We start from the raw sequence: 26,006 nt of genomic DNA, 5'->3' as shown, positions 1-26,006 counted from the left end.
CCTTGCCATACTTCGTCTTGTACGTCTGCTTTATTTGTTGCCTCTGGTCTGATGTCCTGCTCGATAGGATTTCAATGATGGCTGCTTCATCAGTTCCTAAAGTGTGGGAGAAACACAGTCATAGTGAACAAGAAACAAGATGGAGATCTATTTTAGTCAAGTCTGAGGAAGCCATGGCTCCAGCTAAGGGCAGTGAGAGGCTTCAGAGGCACTGAATGGACCCTTTAACTTTACTGTCTGTGCTGAAAACACAAGAAAAGCATTCTTGTCACTTGCTCAGACAAATATCCATGGAAGCCTCTCTGTTTTGTGAAGCCAGTGGGAGGCACTGAGATGGAGAGGCACATGGGTGGTCCCATTCTCTAGTTCCACTCCAGAGAAATGAAAACATGTCCACACAAAGCTGTAGGTGAAGGTTCATAGCAGCATTGCTCAGTGGAAACAACCTATAAGTCTATTGATGGACACATGCATAAACAACATATGGTGTATCCATACTGTGTAATATTACTTGGCCAGAAAAAGGAATGAAGTATTGATAAATATGGATAAACCTGGGAAACACTATGCTAAGTTTAAAAAGCCAATCACACAAGATCACACATTACATGATTTCATTTATATGGAAGTCCAGAATAGAGAAATCCATTGAGACAGGATGTAGATTAGTGGCTTGGTAGAAGGAGGGGGCAGGTTGGGGGATGGTAGCTAAAGGGTACAGCATTTCTTTTGAAGTAATGAAAATTTCTAAAATTGACAGTTGTGATGTGTGTGCATATCTGCTGTATATATCAGAAGCCATCGGGTTGGATATGGTCTGTTCCTTTGTCCTCAGGTACCTACAGCTGGTGGATGAGATTAAAACGTAGGTTTCAGTTGCCAGCACTGATCCCACGGATGACGTGACAGGCTCTGGAGAGGAGTCCAAGAGGACCAGAAGGGCAGCTGCCCCTTTACTCTCCCATCGCACCTCAGAGTTATACCCTCTCTGTGATGGTTTTTCTTTTTTCCTAGGGCTCAAAATAACATGCTCGTTGCAGCAGTTTTTTTCAGTCCTGCAGATTGAACCCAGGATCTTCACACTGAGCCAAATCTCCAGCCACTTTTAAATTTTTATTTTGAGACAAGGTCTTGCTAAGTTGCTAAGTTGCCCAGGATGGGCTCAAACTTATTGTCTCGCCTCAGCCTCCCAGACTGGTGGGATGGCAGGCATGTGCCACCATGCCTAGCTTTATTGCAGCAATTCGCCCAAAACCCAAAATTATAATAGTGAGAAAGAGCAGGAGGTGTCCTTGAAGCACGATGAGAAAGATGCCCTGGAGTGGCCAGTGTGGGAGTGAGAAAGATCCAGCTCTAAACTGGATTTCGTCAGACAGGGTTCAAGTCCCAGCTCCGCTCTTCACTGACTGCACGACGCCGCCGGGCAGGTTATTTTCCTCCCCTGATGGGGGCCGGTTCCCTCACCTAGGAGGCGGAGTGAAGCGAGGCCAGGAGAGAATGAATGAGAAGCCAAGAGGGCCCTGTGGGGGCCTGCGCGCCCCTGGGAGACCTCGGACGGGCGTAACCCCAAGCCGGGTGCCTCTTACTCTCGCAGGGTTCGCGCCCCTCAGGAGTCCCTGCCACAGGGATGGGTCAGGCCTCGGGGAACAGCACTCAGCAGTGTGAGGGGTGGCGGAAGCCGGGGCGCCTGACCCAGACTCCACAGCCCGGGCAGGGCCGCCCCGCTGTTCTCAGCTCCTGCGCTCCTGAGCGCCCTCCTTCCCAGCTTTCCTCTCGGAGGCCCTTCCGCCTCTCCCGGCCCGCGCAGCTTCCCGTTCGCCTGCCCTCTCTCTGCCCTTGGCGCCTAGTCCCCCTTTCCGGTGCGGTTTCCCCTCCCCAGAGCGCCCCTCGCTGAGGAGTGCCAGGCCTCCGGTCCGGTCCGCTCTTTCCTCGGAAGTCAGACAGTTTCCAGGTGCCGGCGGACGTCTTTCCTTCCAACTGGGAGGCATCCACCTTCCCGTGTAGCGAAAACTGTCGCATCTGTGACCTCCCTTGCCCCCGCTCTCCGCGCTTCCCTCATCCTGGTGCATGGCATCACGGAGTCAGAAATCCAAGATCGCCTGTGGGTACGCGCCGCTGTCTTCCGTGCTTTCCGACACCTCTAAGGCCCATCTGTCTCACCCAGGACTCGACTCCTTCATCTGCCCCTTTCCTTCCCCCCGCTGCCACTGCCTCACAGGGTCTGGTCACAAAGAGGAAACGTTTAGACGCCCAACACCAAGCCTTTGTTCTCAGCAGCCCTCCCTCAGCGGCAGTGAGTTCATCTCCCCGCAGTCTGAATCCTTTGGGGACTCCTCATGACTCCCAGAACTGAACCCAAAACCCCTAAGGGGGCATCACGACTTCCTGAATTCGGCCTTCGTCTACTCCTTTGGCCACATCCCTGAACTTGTCTTATCCCAGCCTCTTTTTTCCAAAGACCAGAAACTTTTATAAACCTCGGAGTCAACTGTCCCTCTTTCCCTAGCCTGTAGTTTGCGGGGCTCTCGGGTCATCGCGTGGCCGCAGGACTGATGAGGGTCCGTTCCGAGCCTGCCCTGGCCCCAGGGAGCGGCCCCTGCATCGCAGTGTCCTTCGGCCACGTCATTGGGTCTGTCCAGCCCTCGGCGTGTCCCCCAGGCCTGCCCCTGGAGCATAAAAATGATCGGGAAGGTCTCTACACCAGACTTAAACGTTTAACAGTTGTGGGTTTGTTTTAATATTTAGTTTGTGAAAACAAGGAGCTAGATGCGTTGACTAAAATGAAAGCTCTGACTTAATAGTACTCAGGTTGACAAAATCCGCGGAAGGGCGAAGGCTGAGGACCACGCTGCACTGACTGCGTGGCTCACCTGTGCCTTAGCGTCGTGGTTTGTGTTTCCCTAAGTAGCTTCCGGAAAGGTGTCGGTGAGCTGTCTTGCACTGAACGGCTCCAGGAAAGGCGTGGCTGTGACCCGCTCCAGGGCCTCCATGCCCTGTGCCGGTGGAAGCTGGGGCGGGGGGTCCCCAGCCCAGCGTCTTAGCCCAGAGGGTCCCCTCACATCTAAATGAAGTTCCTTCCAAGAGGACCCAGAGGCCCATGGCAGGTGGAGGAAAAGCGAGGGCCTGATTGGCTGATGGAGGCCAGGGGCGGGGGGCTCCCTCCCCCTGCACGGCGCCCGCGGATTGGACCGCAGTGGCCGCAGGCAGCGTTGGAGGAGGGCAGCCGGGATGGGAGGTTTCCTGGAAGAGCACCTCTCGGTCTCCAAAGCCTTCTCCACTGTCCTGCGACAGGCCCGAGCCACCTGCTGTGGGGATAATTTCAGTGAGGGACTCTCCCTTGAAAGCCTTTTCAAAATTGTTATCATACAGGACAACGCAAACTCGAGCAGAGAGCAGCACATGGCAATCCACCTTCCCCAGCAGGCCCAGGTGGGAAACAGATGCGCGGGAGACGCGGCCTTCCGAGTCAAACTCCAGCTCTGCCCCACACAAGGTGAAAGTTGCGGGACTCACTTCAGGGCTCTGTTGTCCCAGCTGGTAGCAGATGCGGCTAAAATACATCTGCTAAAATACTGATGCCAGAGAGCTTGAGGGGATGCGATAGCGGGTTATGAAAATCCATGCCAAGGCACCAGGAAAGCTGTTCCAATACCGGTACCTTGTCTTTCCGCATCTCCTGCATCCAGGCGGTTACAGCTTGGATTCTGTCCTCCCACAACGAGGTGATGAAGCATTAACACCCAGTGCTGTAGAATGTGGCCTTGTTTGGAAACAGAGTCTTCACAGAGGCAACCGCGTTAGACAGTCATGTGGGTGAGTCCTGGTCAGTACGACTGTGTGCTAATTAACAGGAGAAATCTGGACTCAGAGAAGATGCTATGAAGATGCACAGGGCGGACGCCATGTGAGGAGGACCACCTGAGCCGTCTCCGCAAGCCAAGGAAACCCAGCCTCCCAGGGGCTGGACCAGAGGCTTGGAATGCCCTTCTCTGCTACTGCAGACCCTTGGTTTTCTGGGGCTGAGAGATGATCGATCCCTGTTCTTCCAGCCATTCGCTCACAGCACTTTGCCAGGTCGCCTGTATGAAGTGAAAACACCTGCTACCAAGACTTGGCGACAAAATCCCCGATCCTCTCTTCACAGCCGAAGTCTGGAGGGCCCTGCTGTCGCTGGTGACTGGTCCCTCCCTCAGCGCAGGTGCCTTGGAGGGAGTGCGTGGTGACTAACCCTGCATCTGCAATTCTGGGAAGGTTTGGCCGTTTGATTCCAGTTGGAGAAAAGAAATTCTAGGATGAGTTTAGTGTGAGGTAATTGCCAGACTCCTTCTGGTTTGGTTCCAACAGTGTTATTTATGTTGCTCCTTTTCATCTCCTCCTGGAGCTTCTCCTACGTAATGTCTCCAGTTTCTTACTCGGTGATATCATTACCATTAGGCTTAAATTTCTGAGTGCCAGAAGTCTCACCTCAGAAGCGACTTCCTTTTCTCCTGAGTGTCACTCAACTCCCCGGGGTCCAGTGGTGGTTGTCCTCCCTGCCTCCGTGTGGCCCCTTCACTGTACCGGGCCAGCAGGAATCTGGGGCTCAGGCCGGTCCCTCCTTCCCTCACCCTGAGCCCAGCCAGTCCTGGCCAAGCCTCTGGTCTGTCTCCTTGTCTCACTCAGACCTGCCCGGCTCCTGCACAGCTCAGCAGAGTCGCGACAGCGCCCACACGGGTCCCCGCAGAGCCGTCCCGTCCATTTCTAGTGAGTGTGCTGCCCTCACAGGCCTTGCTGAGAGTCTGAACACCTGGCCACTCCCCTGGGTCCAGCCCCTCAACTCAGGTCTCTTCACCTGACTCTTGAGCACTGCCTGCAGGGCCGTTGGCGGCAGCTCCTCACTGCCCCTCAGGGTCCTGCCCACCCTCTTGTCCTGTCTCGGGCCTGCTCCCCACTCCACAAAGCACTTGCAGCTCCTGGAACAAGCGCCCCATCTTCACCTCTGGGACTTTGATGGGTTGGACCCTCTCCCTGTCACACCTTCATCTCTGAGCCACCCTGCTTCCTCTCCTCCCCAGCACTCAGCTCACCAACTGAAGCACGGGACAGACGAACTCATTCCTCCCTCTGTGTCCCACGCATGACCTGTCTGTGCTGCCTCTGCCATGCCGCCCTGCAAGTTCCGCAGGGGCAGGGTGCTTTGTTCCCAGCTGTGTCCACACAGAAAGCCTCAGTGTGTGTCAGATGACTCTTACTGAGTGGGTAAATGCATAGGAACGGATGAATGAATGAATGGATGAATGAATGGACGAATGAATGGATAGAGAAATGTGCACATCAGTGTGGTGGAACCGGTCTGCATTGGTAGGAGGTGGATGTGATACTCATACAGGCTGAATGTCGCAAGGACCAATAAAAATCCCCTCTACTCCAGTGTCGCCTGCAACCCTTATCGGATAATCAAGAAAACCAAGTTCATGTTAAAAAGAAGCAGTGTCCTCTAGACATTCCTTTCTGGATAATCAGAAAAACCGAACTCATGTTTAAAAGCAGTGTCCTCTAGACTTTCCTTCCTGGATAATCACAAAAGCCGAGCTCATGTTTAAAAGCAGTGTCCTCTAGACTTTCCTTCCTGGAATGCTTTTACAAGACAGGCCAGAGAGCACAGGCATCTGGAGTGATCAGCAGCTGCCCGAGCTGGGGCAAGGCATGACAGTGACCCCCAATTTCCCTCAAGCCCTCGAGTCCAGGGCCCAGGTTGGTCCCAAAGCTGGTCCTGCTGTCCAGCCAAGAAGCCATTTGCTGCAAGGTGACCTCATTCTGCATGTGTCATATAAGCAATCTGCACTGCCGAAAACTTTCCTGTAAACATTTACACTGGTTTGAAGCCATGGGGCAGCCCCTAGTGGTTCTGGGAAAGACTTGCCAAACCTTGGAAGAGGACCCTTGGCCCTGCCTGGGATGGACAAGGGGCAGTGAGCACACAGCTGAGGCCAGCCAGGAGGTGCCTCTGTGGTTTCCGCTTTCCCAGCACTTTTCTGGGAAGATACTGAGCCATGGCTCAGCCCAGCAGGGGCCTGTGTACCAGACTGGTGATCTGAACTGGTGGCAGAGGCTGAGCTTTGTCTCGAGCTTTAAATGCCAGCTCCGGGCTGCCTGGCCGAGCCCTGGGGCTGCAGCCACTGCCACCAGATGACTCCAGTATCCCTCAAGCCTGAGAGGTTGTGGACTGGGCCATTTCCCACAGCTCTCAACTGTAAGAGCCTGCTGGCCATGCGCCCAGGGACTCAGGGCAGAGCCTGCTGCTGGGAGCAGTGGGCCACACCTGAGAGAAGGAGCTGACAGGGCATCAGGGCAAGGACAGGGTGGGGCTGTTCTGGGATCCCTGTGACCGGACACCACCACACACACACACACACACACACACACACACACACACACACACACACAACCAGGAGACAGAGAAAAGGAAGAGACCTGGAGCTGAATGTCATTCAGAGGATAACATCTCCCACGCCTGACCTGAGTATGTTGATTAACAGAAGTGGGTAAGGTGTGAGGAGCCCACACAAGCTCTGTGTTCCTGCAGCCCTGCCCATGTCGAGACACAGGCGGCCCTGAGCCCTGACATGTAGCTGCTCCAAACTGAGATGTTCTGTGAATGCAGGGGCCATGCTAGATTTTAGGAGACTCGGTAGGAGGAAGAAGGGATGGCAGACACTTCATTAATACTTTGCATTATTTGATGGGATGATATTTTAATGAAAATTAGGTTAATTAAAACAACACATTTCACTTTTCTTATTTTACAATTTGGCTTCTCAAAAGCTTAAAATGACTTGTAAGGCTCATATTTGTGGCTGAGGGGCAGATTCGCCCCAGCCATTTAAATCCAGCCTCCCCAAGACTGGTGCACGGAGGAGGTGGGCCCGTGGGCTTGGAGACAAGTACCTCCAGTACCACGACTTTGGTTTGGCCTGTGCTCATCGATGCGGGTTGGGAGTCTAGACCTCCTGTCGAAGTCGAATCAGCTCTGAGAAGGTGTTAGCCTCCAGGGGTGCACCCTCATTTCGTAGCTCTATGGTCTCGGCAATGTCTCTAACTTTTGAGCCTTGGATTTCTGTCTGCTAAGTAGTTACACTGACAGCAACCTCACACGGCTGTGGGAGGACTAAAGATGATGGGTGTGTGGCATCGGCCTTAGCACAGTAACCGGCACTGAGGCAGTCCTGCCTGTGGCCTGGGCCAGCAGGGGCAGACACTGCGTGCCTTCAGCGTAAGGGAGGTGCTCAACCTGTGCGCACAGCGCTGTGCTTTCATGGCCGGTTAAGCAGGGATTCATCCTTAAGTGCAGCTCCATCATTCTCACACCCACTTAGACGCCTGTCTCGGGCCCAAGGCCAAGTGCCAGGACCTCGCTCAAGAGCAGCAGGGCAGCCCCTCCTGCCTGGAAAGCACCTGGAGTTCCTGCCACTCAGCAAAATGCAGGCCACAAACGTCCTGCTGCTTCCACGCAAAGAAGCCCTCCTCAGGCAGCTGTCCTCCAAGTGGACAGGAGGGGCGGGAGCGTGTCCCTCCCTCCTTCCCTCTATGCCCAGCACCAGGTGTCATCTTCACCGACAGTGAGTCCCTCTCTTCTTCCTCCTTCCCTCCCTCTCACCTCTGTCTCCTTCTCTCTTCTTTCCTTTCATCCGTTTCCTTCTTCTCCCTCTTCATCCCTCCCTTTCTCCTGCCCTCATTTATCAGCAAGATAGAGCTCTGGGATCCATGAGCAGTGTCTGCCATGGTGACAGGGATGGGACAGGGGACATGCATGGCATATACGTGGCACCCTCAATCCAGAGAGATGCCAAGGGGCTGAGAGTCTTCGGCTTACGCTATCTCAGCTGGTGATGAGTACAGATCCCCCTGCCACTTTCCTACCAGACCTGCTCTGCCCCAACTCCCTCAGGACTGCTGCCCAACATTTCCTGGGCAAGGCAGGCTATTCCTCACAGTGGAGCAAAATCTGCCCACTTAGATCTTCCACTGTGTATCCCACTTGTTCCCTCTGGAGGCACACACGAAATTTATGACTGTATTTATTCTACCATGACACCCACTCCTAGGAAAGTAAATCTCTACCAATTTCCTTCTAAGTGAAGCAGTATGTGATGTAAAAGAAGCCAGATGTGAAGGGCCACATACTGTATGATTCTGTCCATGTGAAATGTCCAGCACAGAAAAATCCTTAGCAACAGGTAAGTCAGGTTAGTGGTCACCTGGGGCTGATGGTGGGTGCTGTGACTGGCTTGGGGTTTCCTTGGGGATGAGGAAAATGCTCTGGGATTGGTGGTGATGGTTGCACAACCCTGGGAAAGTACTGAACCCACCGAACTGTAATGTCGCAGAAGGGGGAGTTGCAGGATATGTGAAGTACACTGCTGCAAGGAAAGGAATGATGGAATAAATACCCTGGGGACTCCGGTGGTGCCTCCTGGCAGTTAATAGCCCTGAGCAATGTCTTCTCAGGGCCCCTCATCCCTCGGGAACTGCAGCCCTATGGCTGAGGCAGCTACCAGTGATGTTTGTAAGTTGAAGACCTCTGGAGTGAGTGACAGGAGCGGATCCACCCTAGGGCTCATCACTAACTGGCTTTGTGACTTTGGTGTGTTACTTGGCAGGCCCTTTGTTTCCTTACCCAAAAGTGGATTTTTATAAGGACAACTCAATGAGGTTTTGTATATAAAGTGCCTGAAAACTTAAATATTTCCTAATAAATGAAAAATAGACGATCCAGGAAATGTAATCCACCTGTCCCTTTAACTCTCTCTCCTTATCAACTTGCTGTTCTCCTAAGACTTCTCACCAGAAATCCAAGGTCAGCCTAACACGTCTCCTCTCCTGCCCTCTGGCTGAGAAGGAGACCGTAGTCTCGGGGCTGGAGCTCTGAGAGCTCATCACCTCCCTGCTCAGCGGGGCCCTCCAGGGCTTAGCACTCTTCTGGTTGCGTCCCCATTCTTTAATCATGGGCTATTCTGAAGCAGCGCTCAAGGCCCACGCTCCACTGCAAACCCATCTCTTTAGGGATGGCCTCGCCTGCCACTCACTGAGCCGTGGAAAGTCACCAGGCAGGAGCGGTTTCTGCCCTGAGCACACCTCTGCATGTGTCCCCTCCTGCCGTCAGTCAGCTCTGCTACCCTCAGTCTGAGTTTGGATTCTACCTTCCAGGGTCTGAGGACTAGAAGCTGGGACCCTCCCTGGGTCCCAGAGCTCCTCTTCATGGCCTTAGGCTTAGATGCTCTCTGCCTTGCCCCATCGGGACCCTGGATTCACCCCACTCCCAGCCTCTTGCTTAGTGCCCTGCTCATAGTCACATGCTGTGTAAATAGCTTCTCCAGTTTCCACCTTGGATTCTTGGCCTTGACTCTTGCTTTGCTTTCATTTGATTGACTTCTAGATGCATCTCCCACACTGCTAATCCAGCTTTCATCGGACTCCATCCTCACCATCTCCCACAAAAGGGGTCAAGGGATTTAGATGACATTAGGATTTCACCACAAGTCACTTCCCTTGCCATTTCCCTCACCTCAAGCTCTGAGTGAAAGCCACAATATCCAACTTCTAACTGCTGTATAGAATGCTGAAGAGTAAAGGGCCTGATTAAAGGTTTGGGAACTTGAATAGAGATCCTTGGAAGTGATCAACTTGAGTTAGCTCAGAATTCGTGATTTGTGTTGTACCTTCCTATACCTGTGGGGACGTTGGTCCTGAGATCAAGTTTAATGGACTTTGAATATAAATTAGCAAATGAAATGTGTTTCATACCCATTCCTTTGCAGGCTTTGTGCAGCTTTTTGGCATCTCGATCCACATTAAAACCCTCATGACTTCTCTCTTTGGCCTAGAGAAAAGAATTCAAAATGTGAGGGGATAATACAATCATTATTCCATTATCTCTTGCTGAAATCGGTAGCTAACTGGGAGACAGAGCAGTCATCCTACTGAGAGACCAGCTGCCACTTCACGCGTGGGGGATGTGGGAATCAGCTGTGGAAGCTGTGGTCCAGGGAGACGGCTGGTACTCTTTGGGGCCAGCTGGCCTTGGGTGACCACAGAGAATAGTCCCTTCTGTTCTCAAGCACAATAGGGCTGGCCAACGCTGTGATAAGCGATTTGCGTATCAATCCCATCTTTATGTGAGTGTCTCAGAAACAGAGAATAATACAGTGGGCCAATGTCCCGGAGTGCTGGTTCTCCTCTTTGCCATGAGACACAGTGTATCTGGGGAATAGGTTTTGCCAGCCAGAAACTGAGGATTCTAGGATCCTGCTATAGATTCATTTGGACCTTTGCCACCCACACAATGAGGAACATGCATTTAGTTTTTCAGAGATACCATATGAAGTAGCAAGAGCATTGTTTTGGCTTTTAGTGGGAGAGAAAGTCCTGTGTCCATGCCCAGCTGTGTCCTACACTCCAGCCTTTGACATAACACATGCATTAATGTGAGCATGCATAGTTACCTGCATTGATGTCATTCTTTGTTTATTATTTCTCTTTCAATGGACCTACTTTGTTTTTAAAGTTATTTTAAAAAGAAACATTCATTAGCACTGAAATAGAAAACCAGTATTGCTTATGTAAGCCGAAGATAGGCAAGTTGAATTGCAGTTATGCAGCTCGTAGCCTTGAACACATCCTAAGTTTTCTTAGTTCTTCCTCTTTCCTCATCTCCATTAGAAGACGTGTGTCCCCATATTTCCCATCCTTTATGAAGGCCGCTTTAAGTGCTAGCATCCAAGCCACCCAGACCCCATTCTCCCTCCTTTCACTTCCTTTGTGGCCTAGTGAGAGTGACCCGTAAGCTGCCCTTGGCACAGAGGACATTGCATGCATCTGCCTGGCATCCTTTGGGGACTATCCGTGTAGTCTCATGGACACTGTTGGTCCTGAGGCCTGAGCCCCACGGTCCAGCCTTGGATGCCAATGTGGGCACATCCCCTGTCACCCTGGAGTGGGGATGCTGTCTAAGTAGAATCAGTCGGTCTCTTTCTTGGTTAATAGCCTGAGAGAGACACATGTCTCCCCCTTCTGGGGAGCCACTGAGCTGAGAGACTGTGGGTCTAGGGCTGCTGCTGGCAGCCATCTTGTCTACCACATTAGGGAAGGGAGAGACAGAGAGAGACTGACCCCCATCAGCAGCCTCAGAAACAGCAGTGCCAATATCCTTTCACTTCCCAGTTTCATTGGTTAATAAACTTCCCCTTGGCTAAGTGAATATGAGTTGGATCTCTGCCTTTGCAACCTGAAGTGTCCTCACTCATACGAGGAGGTCTTGATTAATGGGAAATCCTAAGCTCCTAGAACCAAAGGGGCTTTCAAGGCCGCCATCGCCTCAGTGCTCTTCCAGTGTGAAGGCCTGGTCCATCTTGAAATATCTACTCCTGAACCATTCAAGCAGGGGAGGGGGCATTTTTTGGACACCTGCCACATGTCATGTGAGACCCTTCTTCACATGTCTTAGGAAGAATAAGCATTACCCGTGTAGTCTACCTTACAAGCAAGGAGCCCTGAGTTCAGACAGGTGAGGGATTTCTGTTGGAGGTCTTGTGGTGTGTCCAGGATTGCATCCAGCCCAACTCACCAACGAAAGCACGTGCTCTACCCCTGCTCCATGCTGCCTCACATTCCCGCTGTGTCCAGGGCTGTCATGGGCAGGCAGAGGGGTGAATACCCCTTTTTCCTCTTCAGTTTTTCTGTGGGGTCTGGGAAAACCATTTGGTGCTTTTGAAGGCTTGTCAGTAGGAGCGCTACATAATTTGTGGGGCTCCTTGCTCAAAAACCATTGAGAATCCCAACATGGCTGCCCGGGAAGCACTGCACCAAGCACAAGGCCTTCCGAGGGTGGCCCTGAGGACTGCAGACTGCGCTGCTCTCCTCTTCGATCACCTTTGGGAGCAGGTGGTTCTCTGAAGGTAAAACTAGCAACATGAGCTGGTTCGAGGTGCCTTTGCCTTTCATCAGAAGGATTACAGAGGGCTCGGGAAGGGAGGCAGCGTTGGACCAGGCGGCGGCAGAATCTCATTCACCGGCCAACTGACAAAGATCATGGTGGCCTCACGGTGCGGAGAGCTCGGAGGGCCGCTTGTTACCTGTCTCACTTGAACCTGGGCAGCGGAAACAGAGACGGGGCCAGGAACGGCTGTGGAGGCTCTGTCCTGCTGTGGGGCCCAAGGGCAGGGCACGCTGCCACGGCCGGCGCTGGCAGAGCTGCTCCCACCCAGGGCGCCCCTTCCTCTCTGGCACGAAAAAGCTGCGAAGGTGCTCGCCCGTGTGAGGACATCACCGGCCAGCTGAAGCCGAGTCGGAGCCAGGCCGGAACCGGGCCTCCTGACTCCGGCAGGTGAAACAGGGCATCCTTGCTCCACGCCTGCTTCCTGCAGCGGCTGGGGGCGTGCTGAGTGGCGAGTCCGGAAGGGAGGTGACAGTGAAACTCCCTTTTCGCGAGCGGGCCCTTGCTCCTGAAGGAGCCGCGTCAGCCGGCGGTTGTCCCTGCTCTGCTGGGGGAGACAGCGCAGTCTTGCTCCTGCTTTTGTGACAGCGGATATTTGACGTCTCGGAAAGCATGCTGCGATGTGATGATTTAAAAAAGAGAAAGCGGGAGAGGGAAACTTCGTGGCCGGGACCGTGTCCAGCGGCCGCATTCATCAGCGACTCCCGGCCCTGGGGCAGGGGGTCCCCAGGTCCTGTGTCCTGCAGCTCTCCTGGCGGGTGTGCGGTGGGAGGCCGCCTTCTCTGGAGCCCGCCAGAGCCAGCCTTCCGCACCCGTTGCTCCCTGTCAGGAGGCGGCAGCCGACTGCCCTCAGCCTGTCCGCCGGGTTCCCAGGTTGAGGGGTTCCTGGAAACCAGCAGCCAGGGAGGGCTCTCCCGCAGGAAGTGGCGCAGGGCAGACCCGGCTGGTGCGGGGCCCAGCAGGGGCAGGCTCGCTCTTGCGCTTCGGGCCGACACGCGGACATCCTGCTTGCGGGCAACGTTAGGCACTTTATAGGCAGAGCCACAGGTCTTGTTTTGTGCGTTTTACTGTCGCTTGCACGGACACTCACAGAAATCAGATGCTGATCAGTGAAAATGAATGGACTGGAGCTCCCGGGAGCCCTGGTTTGAATGCATTTCTACCCCTTCGCAGCCGAGTGGACTGGGCCCCTACCCTGTGAGCCACTCCTGTATAAAGTGGGGCCAGTGCGAGCTCCCCAAGGGCTGGGGCCACGTGCAGTAACATCCGGTACCAGGACTGTGGGCAGCTACATAGCACTTCCTGTTTCTCTGGCCACCTCATGACTTTTTGTCTTGTGATGATATTTGCAAATTTTCATAAAGTGATATTAGGCAGATTACAATTACGCATATCTTGATTCAACAAGTTTGGAAGATCTCTCTCTGTACATATATGAGGATGTACACACACATGTATATTTTATAAGCACATGTACATGTAGATATATGTTTTATAAAGGTTTTCAATTCTGCATGCTTTGAATCGATACATTTGGAAGCTATCTAGTCATGTTCCAAATTTGTTACAATACAAAACAACTTGTAAGATATGTATATGCAGCTAATAGAGATACGAACATATTTATATCTATGTATGTTCTGCAATGCCCCAAAGAGTGTCCTAATTTATAATAGGCAGCCACTGAAGATACGCTAGTCAAGCTTAAGGAGGAGGACTCTGGTCAGGCTGAGTTTGAACCCCAGCCTGACTGCTTATTAGCTGTGTGACCCTGGGCAAGCTGTGGAGTCTCTCTGTTCTGTTTTCCCCCATGGAAAATGGGGATAAATAACAATGCTTACCTCATAGGGCTCTCATGAGAATTTAAATGAAGTCATTCATGTAAAGCACGGAAGCCATGAACAACATGTGCATGATACATGTAAACAGCTGATATTAGTAGATGGCAGAACACAACGAACCTTTCAGAGTATTTCAGGACTTTTCCTTTTCACCCTGAGCATAGCACTCTAAGGATCCCTTTTCCCTTCCTACAGCTTGGAGACTGAGTTCCAAGCACATACTTCACACAAGATATTGAAGTGGTGAGCAGTTCTGGTGCAGTCTGGTGGCCCAAGTTGAAGCCCGGGCTCCACAGCTTGTAAGCGGCCTCACTGTGTATACACGAGTGAGAATTCACACCTTGTGGGTGAGAGGCCTGCTGGGCTACAGCCCTGACGAGGTGTCTGCCCCCACCACAGGCCTGCAGGGCCAAGACAGAAGCCAAGGCAACCAGCTCTGTGAGAGGCACCACCTGGTGCTTGGATACACTGGGGACTTTCCACTCTGGGCTTTCTCCCTGCTGGTAGGTCTCCCCTTTATTTGCTGTCTCTATGTTCCTTCACAGGATGGGGACCATCCATTGTTCTCCAAGGAGAAGGCAAAGAAAGTAAACCAAGGTGCTGGGATTCTGGGAAGCGGCATCCACAGAGCAGAAAGATGCCGGTCCCTGCGTGATTTGGAGGAGGCCTTGCCACCGCCGGCAGGAGGAGTCTCAGGGTGTTCCCCCCAAGGCCATTCCTGCTGCAGCACAGTGAGTGCTCGGGCAAAGTGCACTCATATCAAGTCCCTGCACCCCAACCTGAAGGCCAGGCTGCAAAAAGACACTCAGAGGCCTCTGTCCCACTCCCATCCCAGCCTAAGCAAGTCTTAACACTGAGAAAAGGGACACTCTAGGAAAATCTTCTCCTAAACTACAGCAACCCTTGGGGATGGGCTTTGTGAAGGAGCTTGCGGTGGGAACTGGATTTCGAGTTGGGTGCTGTGTGTACTATGTGGTAACTGAGGTTCTGTAGGACACAGCCCAAGGTGTACCCCTGCTGGTTAGTCCACCTGTTCTGAGTTCTGTTTGGTGCACCAATGGGGTAGACTGTCACAGAGGCATGTGAGTTCGTTAAAATTTATCTGAGATGCATTAAATTCTCCTCTGAATTTCCACCTCTCCTCCCTTTCCCTTTCCTCTTTCCGCTTCTCCTTTCTCCTTCCTCCTGTCTTTCCTCTCTTCCTTCCTTTTGTAAACAGAATTGAAGAGCTATTGTGTGCCAAGCTCTACTCTAAGTGAAGGGGACACAGCGACCCAGGAAACATGCCGTGGAGTCTGTGTGCTGTGCTCACTGTGACTTCTCAGAGGCTGCTGTGTGATAAACAGGACCGTGCTGAAGGTGGAGTCCACATGGCACACTTCAGAGTCCCTTCTCCTGTGTCCACGGCTGCTTTGCCCCTGGCTGGGAGCAGGCCCCGGGCAAGCCAAGCCAGCCAGCTGAGCCACTTGTCTCATCTTTAAAGAGGAGATGCACCTGTTGTGCAGTGTGTCCGTGTTTAGGTGCAGGTGTGTTTGGGACGCAGCAGTGGAGTGCTGGGTTACAAGGAGCACTTAGCGGGCAGCACGTAGGAGCAGGACGCCTGGTGACTGACGTAAGGATGGACGGGTCACCGGTAAAGCCCTGAAGCATTATTAGAGTGTGACGGGAGGAGTGGCCCTTGCACTGGAGGCTATGTCCTGCTCAGTTCCTCAGAAGACCCAGTGTGCTGCATTCTGCTCAGTAAATATTTGAAAAACAGTGGTTGCCTGGTGTCCGGGCTCTGAGCCAAGAAGGCTCTCAGGAAGCACCGGGGTGGAGAGGGCAGGGGACCTGCAGAGGCTGCTCTCTGAGTTGATGTGGACTGAGGAGGGGCTGAACAGGTCAGAAAAAAGGGCCGGGACCAGAGGTAGGCAGGGCAGGGCTGAGTGGGGGGAGCCCTGCACACGCTGGGTTCTTCACAGGGTCACCAGTTGCAACTGCCACTGCCGGTTCATGGCATCTGGAAATAAGGTGGACCATACTGGCTAAACTCGCCTTTTGTAGAATATTTTTGTTTTGAAAAAACTCCTGAAAAAATTCACACAACTTCAGTATACTTGGTATACAATAAACCACACACATTTAGTGTAAACAGTCTGATGCATTTGGATATATACTCACACCCACAAAGCCATCACCACAATCCAGGTGTCTCTGTGTGTCCTTTTGTGTGTGCATGTGTGGTGAGATCTGATCTCTTCACAAGTCCTTCAGTGCAACCCACAGCATTGTTCACTAATGGTAGCATGTACAGAGGATTGCTGGGACCAGCTCATCCTGTGCAAACAAAACCTTCAAACTGAACCCCTACGGCCCCTCCTTGGCTTCTGGTGGTCCCTGCTCTCGTCTCTGCTTCTGTGAATTTGAGTATTTTAGGCACCTCATGTGAGTGCACGTGTGCACTATTTATCATTCGGTGATGACTTGTTTTATTTAGCATAGTGTCAGGAAAGTTTACCTAAGTTGTCCCAGGGGCAGAATTTCCTTCATTTTAAAGGCCGAATAACATTTCACTGCAAATTTGTCTGTGTAGATTTTGAGAACATTACAGAGTTGGGGAAACTGAGCTATTTGGGGGAAGGGACTTCTTTGAGATGACATAGGTTGCCTCTTCTCTGTCCACGGATATCTGTCCTTGAACCTGGCATGAAGCTATTTCCCCTCTTATCATTTCTGTTTGCCCATCTGATAAGTGCCAAGGATAACATGTCCCTCCTAGGGGCTGTTATCGGGTGTGTAGCTGGAGCTCTTGGCAAGCGCTTGATTTTACTTTTATTGCTTCCTTCTATCCTGACCTAATTCCTATTGAGTGTTAAATAAGTCCCTCCCACAGTACTTTGCATGGTGACTTTAAAAGTGGAAGTTTACCATAATAAACTCAAAGTGACTGGCTATAAAACTTTATTTTAAATCAGCAACTGCTTTGTACTTAGATAAAAGTAATAGCAAAGGCTAAAAGTCTAAGAGAAACTCATAGGAGAAAAATTTAAAACTGAGAATGATGGCAAAATACAGAATACATTCTATGCCAGGCAGTGGTCTCAATTTACATAAAATAAAAACTCATTTAATCATCACAACAACCCTATGAACAGGTATTCTTGCCTGTTTCTGCACAGATGAGAAAACCAAAACACAGAGAGGTTAATCACTTGGCCAAGGACACACAGCTAGTAAGAGATGAAACGGGGATTCAGAACCACACAGTCTACACCTGGTAATCACCATTACTGAGTCTCTGGATCCCTAGCAACATCATTATTTAAAAAAAATTTAATGATAGAAATTTTAGTCCAACTCTTAGAATGCTGTTTTTTTTTTTTTTTTCAGCAGCACCAGGTGAGATTTGTCTGCTGGCCGGGGACACCAAAAACCTCTCCCATAGCTGTGGGATCACGAAGTGTTCTTGCTGTGAGATAATAGAAAGTGAAATGAAGAATGCAGGAAACGAAGAACCCTGCCACTGTTCGCAGGGGAAATGGGCATCTGCCTCCCCATGGGCAAGAGAGCACTATTGTCAGATTCTGCTCAGCTGGAGTCATGTGTTCTGCTTCTCACTTGACACCTGAGTCTAACACCTGCCCTGCCCAGGTGAGTTTCAAGAAGATGAAATAAGATGACAGAGTGTTGGTCTCTGGGGTAAGCCAGAGGGGTAGGGGAGTTGGCTGTCGGGATATTTCTCCTCCTCCTTCTCTTCTTACCCTCTCATCTCCTTTCCTAAAACACACTGACCTTAGGGTAATTGTGGGTTCATAGCTAAAGCACTACCATGGCAGGAAGTAAAATTTCAGCAGGAGCATTTGGAAGACTGAAAAGGCAAGAGGTCAGCAGGTTGGCCAGTTTCCAACATGCTATTCTCTTGGCCATGACATGGGACATTACAGTTTTAAAGCTCACTGGACTTCTGACTGGGAAAGAAATTGCTTTTAAAATTTTCTTTCAGTTCTGATTAAGTCTGCCTGGTGATAACACTATCTCACACCCTCCTAAAGAAGTGATTGGCAAATGATAGACTGTGAACCATATCTGGCCCAGCATTTGTCTTTGTAAATAAAGTTTTATTAGAAACAGCCAGCCCATTCATTTAAATTTGACTCATGGCTGCTTTCAGAAGGTGATAATCATATAGAGTTAAGTGCTTGTAACAGTGACTATGTGGCCTACAAAGCCTTAAATATTTACTTTGTCAACTCCTGCTTTATCCTCTAGGTCTTTTTTTTTTTTTAAAAACAGAGAACAGGTAACAGGATTAAAACCTTCAGCTATCAACATCAAATTTAGTTAGAATTTAATACATTATTTTTTCTTTCAATTATTTAAGTACATTGGTGTCAAATGCTACTAGTTCACCATTTATGTTATTAATATAAAGTTTCTTTTTAAGATAAATTGATTTATATTTAAAAAATGAGGAATTTAAAGATAATAATTAGTACAACTATTAGAACAGGTGGCACATACATCTGGTTACCCTTAAGTCTGAGGTTTGGGGAATATGGAATGTATCCAGTTGCCTCCTCTTACAGACGAAGAAACTGAAATTGGGTTATTATGTCACCTGTCCAGGGTCACCTTTGCTTATAGGAAAATCTGGACTCCTGTCTCTGTCAGAATATTGTTCTTTTACCTCTGACTGGTTACTCATTTGTACTTTGAAACCAGTTAGGATGAATACAGAATATTGTGCAAGTAAAGCTCATGAATTCAGACCCAGAAAATATCCTGGTGATATTTTTGTGGACGCAGTTAGTAGGGATTGATGAGCAATTTGGAACTGAGTCAAGGGGCTGCTGGATTTTAAACATGAACTGTGGTGTTGAGCAGCCCATTCGTTTCTTGAGCATGCTTCCCTTGAACAATAAATCTGATGAAAAGTCCTGATTTTTTTCTTTTTAGTTTTAGATCAAAATCCACTTAAATGCTTGTATAAGCAAAAAGTAAAATTACTAAATAGAAAAAAAGATTTTTAGTGTTCCCTGTTAGGGATATTTAAGCACAGTTTGAATCTTATTAAAAATATTTGGTATTTCACCTTGTGGTTATTGCTCTATTTTCATTAGGACTTTCTATGATCACACCAACTTTACTATAAGTAAAGTTGATGTCTATGTTCTTGTATCCTCTTCCCACTTCTGTTTGTTAATCTCAAGGGTGGGTCAGAGAGCTGGGGAGTGTGTTAGGGACCCTGAGCTCTGCATACTTAGGGCTGCTGGCGTGTTATAGGCTCCTTGTTGCCACCCATTCTTCCTTCCAGAGACGCAATTCAGAGGGACGTATCTGAGGACTGAGCTTGGCCATACTCTTTGTGGGTAGGAATAGTTGCATCGTGTGACGAATGCATCCATTTGGATCAGAGCTCATTGTGCCTTACATATGCTGACTGTCTTCTGAAAAATGAGTAAGACTTTTCAGATTAAAAACCAACCTTTCTCCTCATTTGGGATTGCTTGTATGTTGGCATTTTAGCAACTTCAATGAAAATCAGTATAGTTAGGTCAGAATGACAAGCATTCTTAGGCTACACTCTCTGGGGTATACACGTTGATGTGATATTTACCTATTAGAGGCAACTGTGGAAACCTCTGGTACCCTAAGGTGCCAGGCACCATTTTCTGAGAGTAAAGATGGAGCACCCAGAAGAGCGAACACATGACCTGTCATGCTCCAAGCTCAGGGTGGGCACACCCCATGTGGCAGCCTTCTGTGGGCTGCACACCAGCAGATCAAGCTGGGTCTCTGCAGGCTGGTGCTGCTCATCTAGGCGTGGAGACTAGCAGCTCAGCAGCCCCACATCCTCGCTTTTGAGTCTCTGCAGGGAGCCCTTCTCAGCCTCACCATCGGGTGTTACTCATGGGCCTCTGGGGGACGCTGCTGCCCCTCAGCTACTGCCATCCCCAGTAGGAGACGAGGCCCAGGCTTCAAGAGCAGTTGGCTTTTCCCACTGTTGTAAAAGACAGAGTCACCATGAGGGAGTAGCCAGAAGGGCAGGGATGGGTGGCTGTTACTAGTCGAGATCCAGAGAGGTCAAGACATGGTGGGGATATCTTCTCCATCACCTTGCCTTCTCATATGAAGCTGTGTCTAATGCAGTGGTTCTCAGCCAGCCTGGACCAATTTCTTCTAGGAGACAACTGGCGCTATCTAGAGACATTTTCGGTGGCCATGAACAGAGGCAGACTGCTGGTACATCCAATGATAGAAGCCAAAGATTCTGCTAAATACCCTATAATGCATAGAATGGCCCCCACGCAAAGAGTTGTCTGGCCCTATTGTCCATAGTGCCTGGATCCTATGTGCCAAAGGTGGGTCTACAACCCTGGCCTGATGGTCGTAACGATTTTGTCAACATGTTACTTTAAAAGATGTGAGAAGGCTGAGCTTCTGGTGGCAAACGGCATGTAGGCGCTGATGAAAGCAGCATTTCCAGTCACCAAGGGCAAACTGCTGTGGTTACACAAAAGGGAAGATTGGAAGTGGACCGTGATGTCTTTCTTTCTTTCTTTTTTTTTTTTCTCAAAGCATCCCAGAGGACAAATTTGAAAAATGAGTAGCAGGATAAAGAAAGTAGGAGGAAGAATCTGAGTCGAAATCAGACCAAAGCAAGAAGCCTGGCATCACCTCCTGGTCCTTTGTCTGCGTCATACTTGTTGTTTTACTGCAGCCTTTACCAGTAGAATGTCATGACTCTGTGACATCTTTCAGATGACTCATTTTAGGGCCCTTTGGTGTTGTATTGAGCTGAAGAACTTGTAGTTTCTGCTGGAGGTGAAATAACATTCATCATCTGGAAATGAGATTTGTATCTAGGGGGAAATGACTGTCTGGTCTGAGGTTGTCTATAGATTATTTTGGGAAGTAGAGCCCTCTGAAGAGGTTAAGCGCCCAGATATCCTACAATACAATTTTGATGCAATAACTTTTGTTGTATTGCATCAATAAAAGTGAACTTGGAGGGGAAGGAGGTTGCAGGGAAATGATGGCTATTTCTCAACCATGAAAAGAGCCACACCTTCAAGAGTTAGGAAAAATGAAGCATGTTTCTCATTAGAAAAGAATCATCCATTTCCCTTTTATATTGTGAATAGCAGTTCTTTGCCCATTCAATGAGAGTATAAACATGGGGTTCATTACTTATAGGGGACAAAGAGTGTACTCTGGGACCCTCAAGGATCAATGATAAGTGGACAGGTGGGATTGAAAAGAGAACACGGGAGGCTGAGCTGGGCTATCAGGATATCTATCAGACATGCTGTGTAGTAAGATATGAGCAACAGTATGTGAACAAGTTCTGATTTGTTCAAAGGAAACAAAGTGAAATAGCGAAATTTTCTTTGAGCAAATTCCTATCTCAATTGCTATCAAAACAATGAATGTTATTCTTTCCCCTGGTCAGATAGTTTAAATATGCATTGGATCCAAACCTATTAATTCTTTCTTTATTTTTTTCCAAAGATTTTAATCTTTCTTTTCTCCCACTCTGAGCATTCAGCCCCACAACAAGTGAAGGGTGAATTGGTTTACTTTTTTTCTATCTGATCTTCAAGTTTTCATTCTCTTTTATTCATCCAAAAGTGTTAATATTAGTAGCAGTAGTACTCATAATATTACTAAAAACAATAGCAATGAGAAATTAGTAATGATAAGGCAATAGTACACTCCAAAGGATAGGTCAGGTCAACATTGGGCACAGTGATCATCCAAGAGATGAAACATGACCCAAGCTAACCAGAACTCTCCTCTGACATTGTATATACTGTGTAGACAGTAAAGAAGAGAAAGTTGGCCTTTCGTATCCATGGGCTCTGCTTCTGCAGATTAAAACAACTGATAAAAGAAATACAGAAAATAATTGCATCTGCATTGAACATGTATGGATGTTGTTCTTGTCATTACTTCAAAATCAGGATAGAAAAACACCTATTTACATAGTATTGGGTGTTATGTAGACATTAATCTAGAGATGATTTCAGTGATAGGAGGTTGTGCACAGGTTATATGTAAATATATGTGCTGCTTTATGTAAGAAACTTGAGTCCTTGTGGATTTTGGTATGAGGCCAACATGGTGTAGGACAGGGGGTTAATTTGTGCAGCCCAGGGACACTGAGGTCATGTGACTCTCCTCTCATTGCCAGTCTAGGGTTGGTCTTTTGACCGGTTCTGGTCAGTGAGATAGAAGAGGATGTCTGTTTGGAGCTTTAGAGAAGATTTTCTTCACTAACAGGGGAGGGATATCTAAGGAGAAAGACACTTTCCCTCTATCCCCTTCCTGCTTGATTGTGACTCAGACACATGAGACCATTAACTGAAACACATGACTGTCATCATATACCCATGAGGGGACACATGGCCCACACATGGAGGTGGCAGAATAGAAAAGCACACATAGCTTGGGTTTGTAATCATCTGACTACAGTGCTAATTTCCTGTTAGGACTAACAGTTAAATGGCGCTGTTATTTAAGTCACTGTTAGTCTGGTAGTGTGTTGCTTGTAATCAAATACGTTCTGATTGTTCTAAAACAAATGAAAATAACTGAGATTGTAATTCTCCAATTTCCTGAGTTTCAGATGCAGGTATCTGTGGGGCTGTGTAGCCAGGTGGACTATAGCTGTCCCAGACACAACACACCCGAACAGTTCTCCTTCCCTAGGATGCACCACTGGGTACACAAGACAGGTACTAGAAGTCATTCTGTTGTCCTCATTTCTCCTCACATCCTGTGGTTATCAACCAACAGGTCATGTAGATTTGACCCTCCGTCTCTCTCCTCTCCCCAGTTCTATCACCTCTGTTTGGTCAATGGGAGGAAGGCAGGGGCTCTTCCTTTCTCTCTGGGATCACTGCTTCCTGAGCTACACTTACCTCTGGTCTTGTTCACACCCTATCCTTTCTCCATCAGATGCCAGTGTTGTCCCCCAATCAGTGCTGTCCTTGATTAGGGCTTCTGTAGGTATCACCCAAGGCAGTAAAGTGTGGGCCCTGCACCAGTAGTATTAGTATTGCAGAAGAACTGGTGAAATGCAAATTCACTCTAAGATCCTGGCTTATACCAAGGATGCTCATTTGGGGATTGCATTTGGAAGTCATTGTACTAGAAGAATACCTGACTGTTGGCCCAGGACTCTCAACTTTGGATATAGTAGAATCACTTGATGAGTTAAGAGAAGTACAGTTGTTGGGGCCTCACCCATGAGTGGTCTAGAAATATGGCTGGGTGGTAGGATTTGGATACCAACTAAACTAAACATTGCTTAGTTGATTTAGTTAGAAAATGTGATGAACAGATGGATTCATCAAACTTTTATTGAACATTTGCTTTGCCCTAGGAATTGTGCTAGTGGTGGGGCACATAGGACAGTCACAGTCTTACTGTCAGGGGACCTTCAGTCCAGGGTGGGACAGACACAAGAGAGATGGTCTGAAAGTTTTCAGGGAGGGAGAGTTATACAGGGAATATTATGCTAGGGTGTGGGGGGGAGCAGCTCAGGGAAGGGGTGAGAGAAGATGACAAGGCAGTGACCCTGTTCATCCAATAGGTGAGTTTCTAGTTATTTCAATACAAGCCTTAGTGAACCCAAGACACAGTGTGAAGAAATTCTACAAAGTCCAAATTCATGTGTTATCTCTTACTAGATGTTCAAGTTACCCTGCCCGAGCACCCGGCTCCCCGCATCCACAGGAACAGAGCTAACAAGAAGCCAGCAGTGCCCTGCTGCTCTCACCACCACCCTGTGTATCAGCCAGCCCAGGCCCATCACCTTGGGACTCTAAATTGTCCACCCTCTTGACCACTGCCCCCTCCCCTACTTAAACTCCCCATATCGACCACACAACTTGCCTCTCAGTGCTGACGGCCTTCTCGCCCTTGGCCCGTCTGCACCCAGATGGCAATAAACTCAATGCATGTTGCTTAGTCTCTGCCTGCCTTGGTGGTCTCAATCATGCTTGGTCTGACCTTACAGATGTCACTTAGCACCAGGATTTCAGAAAGCCCTATTTCAACCTCCACTTGTGTCCATCAGCACTGGGAATTTGGGTTCTTGCCTCTGCTCTGAGAGCAGGGATGCCAGCACACACCACTGACAAGAAATCAAAAAAGCCAAGATTGCATCACTGCCTTTGAAATGCAGCTGGACTGTGAATGGGGACTCATCTTAAATGAAGGAGGTTTGCTGTAGGGCATGTTGTATTTTGACACCAGAAGTCCTTTTTGTTTCCTCTTGTGCTCACAGTGGCATTCTGACTACCCGCTATAAAAGATTTCCTGATAAGGAAGGTGGGATGGTGTGGTCTAGACTGGTTTGTGCTTGGGCTCACTGTGGTTCTTTTGGGTTTAGGATCACAGAGTAGGTATGGCACACTCTTGGTTAAAGCCATACTCGCTTTTCTTCCACACTCCTCACCACATTTTCACCTGTCTTCAGAGGTCCCTTCTTTTCCCAGGAATCAGGGCCTATTCTCCACCTGTCAGGCAGCTTGCGCCTTTACCTGAGCTCACCTGGTGCTCACCTGCCCTTGTCCTGAAACATTCTCTACTTTAGACAATGTTTATGTTGGTGAAAGGTTGGCACAGTAAAGTCATTTGTGGGAATGCTCTCGATCTCTGAACAGCTATTGTAACAGTCATGCTCATGGGCACTTACAGTAGCATCTGCCTCACCAGCAGTGTGCACAGCTGTCCTGCAAGGTAAGTGGTGTGCTGCACTTCAGCACTGCTTGTCCAGGGATCATACATTGGGTAGCAAAACTGTAATCCTTTCTGAAGCCTCCTCACCCGCCTTGCAAATAATTTCTCAGCAATCATAGGGCCTTTTGAGTTTGTAATTATTTCAGTGTCTTCAACAGCTCCCTGAAGTCATGCTCTTCCTTGTTCTGCCCATATTCTATAGCCACACTCGCATGGTAAGGTAAGTCCTATTCTCTATTTTCCTCTGGATGGCAATTATCTTGGAAACAACCCACAGAATGAAATGGGATTGAAGGGCCAAACACATTTTTTTCTGTGGACCTTATTTTTTCTCAGTGAAGCTCACTGAGCTCAAAGACATTTCCCTCAGGTGAAGCAAACTCTGAAGCTCATGTGAGGTAGCAGCAGGTTAGTATCCCACAGGGTGACAATAACCCAGCTTCTTAGCTGTTACTGCTCCAGGTAAGTTCGTCACCATTGGTGAGTCTTCAGTTGAACAAAATCATTAATGATGCAAAAAGGGGGAAGGGGCATTGAGCAGAGGTAATGTTCAGTTTCAGGTCTCAGGTCTCAGGATTGGCTCAGGGTCTAGATCGTAGAACCTTGGAAGCAAATTTCCTGCAGCAGCACTCACCAGTTACCATGGACCTCAGTCTGTGGACATATTCTTGTGGACTTAAAAACTTTCCTAGGAGCCTTTTTAAATAGTGCATTTAATGCTCATAGTGACTTAAAATTAATATAAAGCATACTAAATCACCAGGGTCACCAGGTGCTGGCACATGACTTCAATGCCTGTTTTTGTGTTTGTGTTTCTGACTTTATACATGCTGAAAGAACAGAGAAGAGAGGGAGGTTTCATATAAAGATCACCCTCGAGCCAAGAGAAGGCCCAGTGGCATTATAGGAAGGACTATAAATAAAGGTTTCTTAGTAAGCTGAATAGGGAAAGCATTATAGAACTAAGAGGTTGGACCACATCAAAATTTAGAGTTGCTGAACTCAAAAACAATTATAGGAATCAGGGTCATTTTCCACTGAATGCAGCATTTACTTAAATAAAATAGCATCATCCATTACATAAAACCAATAATATACATTTGAACATCATGGACTTGCATTTCACCAGTATTTGATTTGTAATTTTGCTCTGTAGTTACTTCAAAACTAGCATTCTTTTAGTTTCTACACATTCAAGTAACCATCTAATGCAGTTAATTTAAGCCATTACAAGGGCAAGTTTTTGTCCTTTAAAGAGGTTTTGCATTTACTTAGAGAGCTTTCATTCCTGTTAAATTGCCTTACTTACTAACATGTTAAATTGCCTTACTACTGTCTGAAATGTTAGCGTGGCGGAAGTACAGCCTCACACACCTGTTCAGGTGGATGTTAATGGGATGCTGTGGGAACATAAACTGAGACCCTAGATGGTTATATTTTTACATTAGCTGCAAATATTTTTGTTT

The 26,006-nt window shown here is 48.8% G+C and overlaps 1 protein-coding gene across 1 annotated transcript in view; it reads right to left on the bottom strand.

The window, feature by feature from the left end:
* Nucleotides 1–26,006, bottom strand: part of Anxa13 (annexin A13) — a 45,878-nt gene that overhangs the window by 18,626 nt on the left and 1,246 nt on the right. The window contains exons 2-3 of the mRNA XM_004837991.3: nt 9,784–9,859; nt 2–96 (exon numbers count right to left, since the gene is read on the bottom strand). Coding sequence (XP_004838048.1) covers nt 2–96; nt 9,784–9,859 — 171 coding nt within the window. The remainder of the gene's footprint in view (nt 1; nt 97–9,783; nt 9,860–26,006) is intronic.

Source organism: Heterocephalus glaber, unplaced genomic scaffold, assembly GCF_053883595.1.
Source record: "Heterocephalus glaber isolate CG9 unplaced genomic scaffold, H.glaber_assembly_v1.0 deba00000281, whole genome shotgun sequence".
NCBI classification, from domain to species: Eukaryota; Metazoa; Chordata; class Mammalia; order Rodentia; family Bathyergidae; genus Heterocephalus; species Heterocephalus glaber.
The sequence above is the reverse complement of the archived record's forward strand: the minus strand, read 5'-3'. Positions and strand labels throughout refer to the sequence as shown.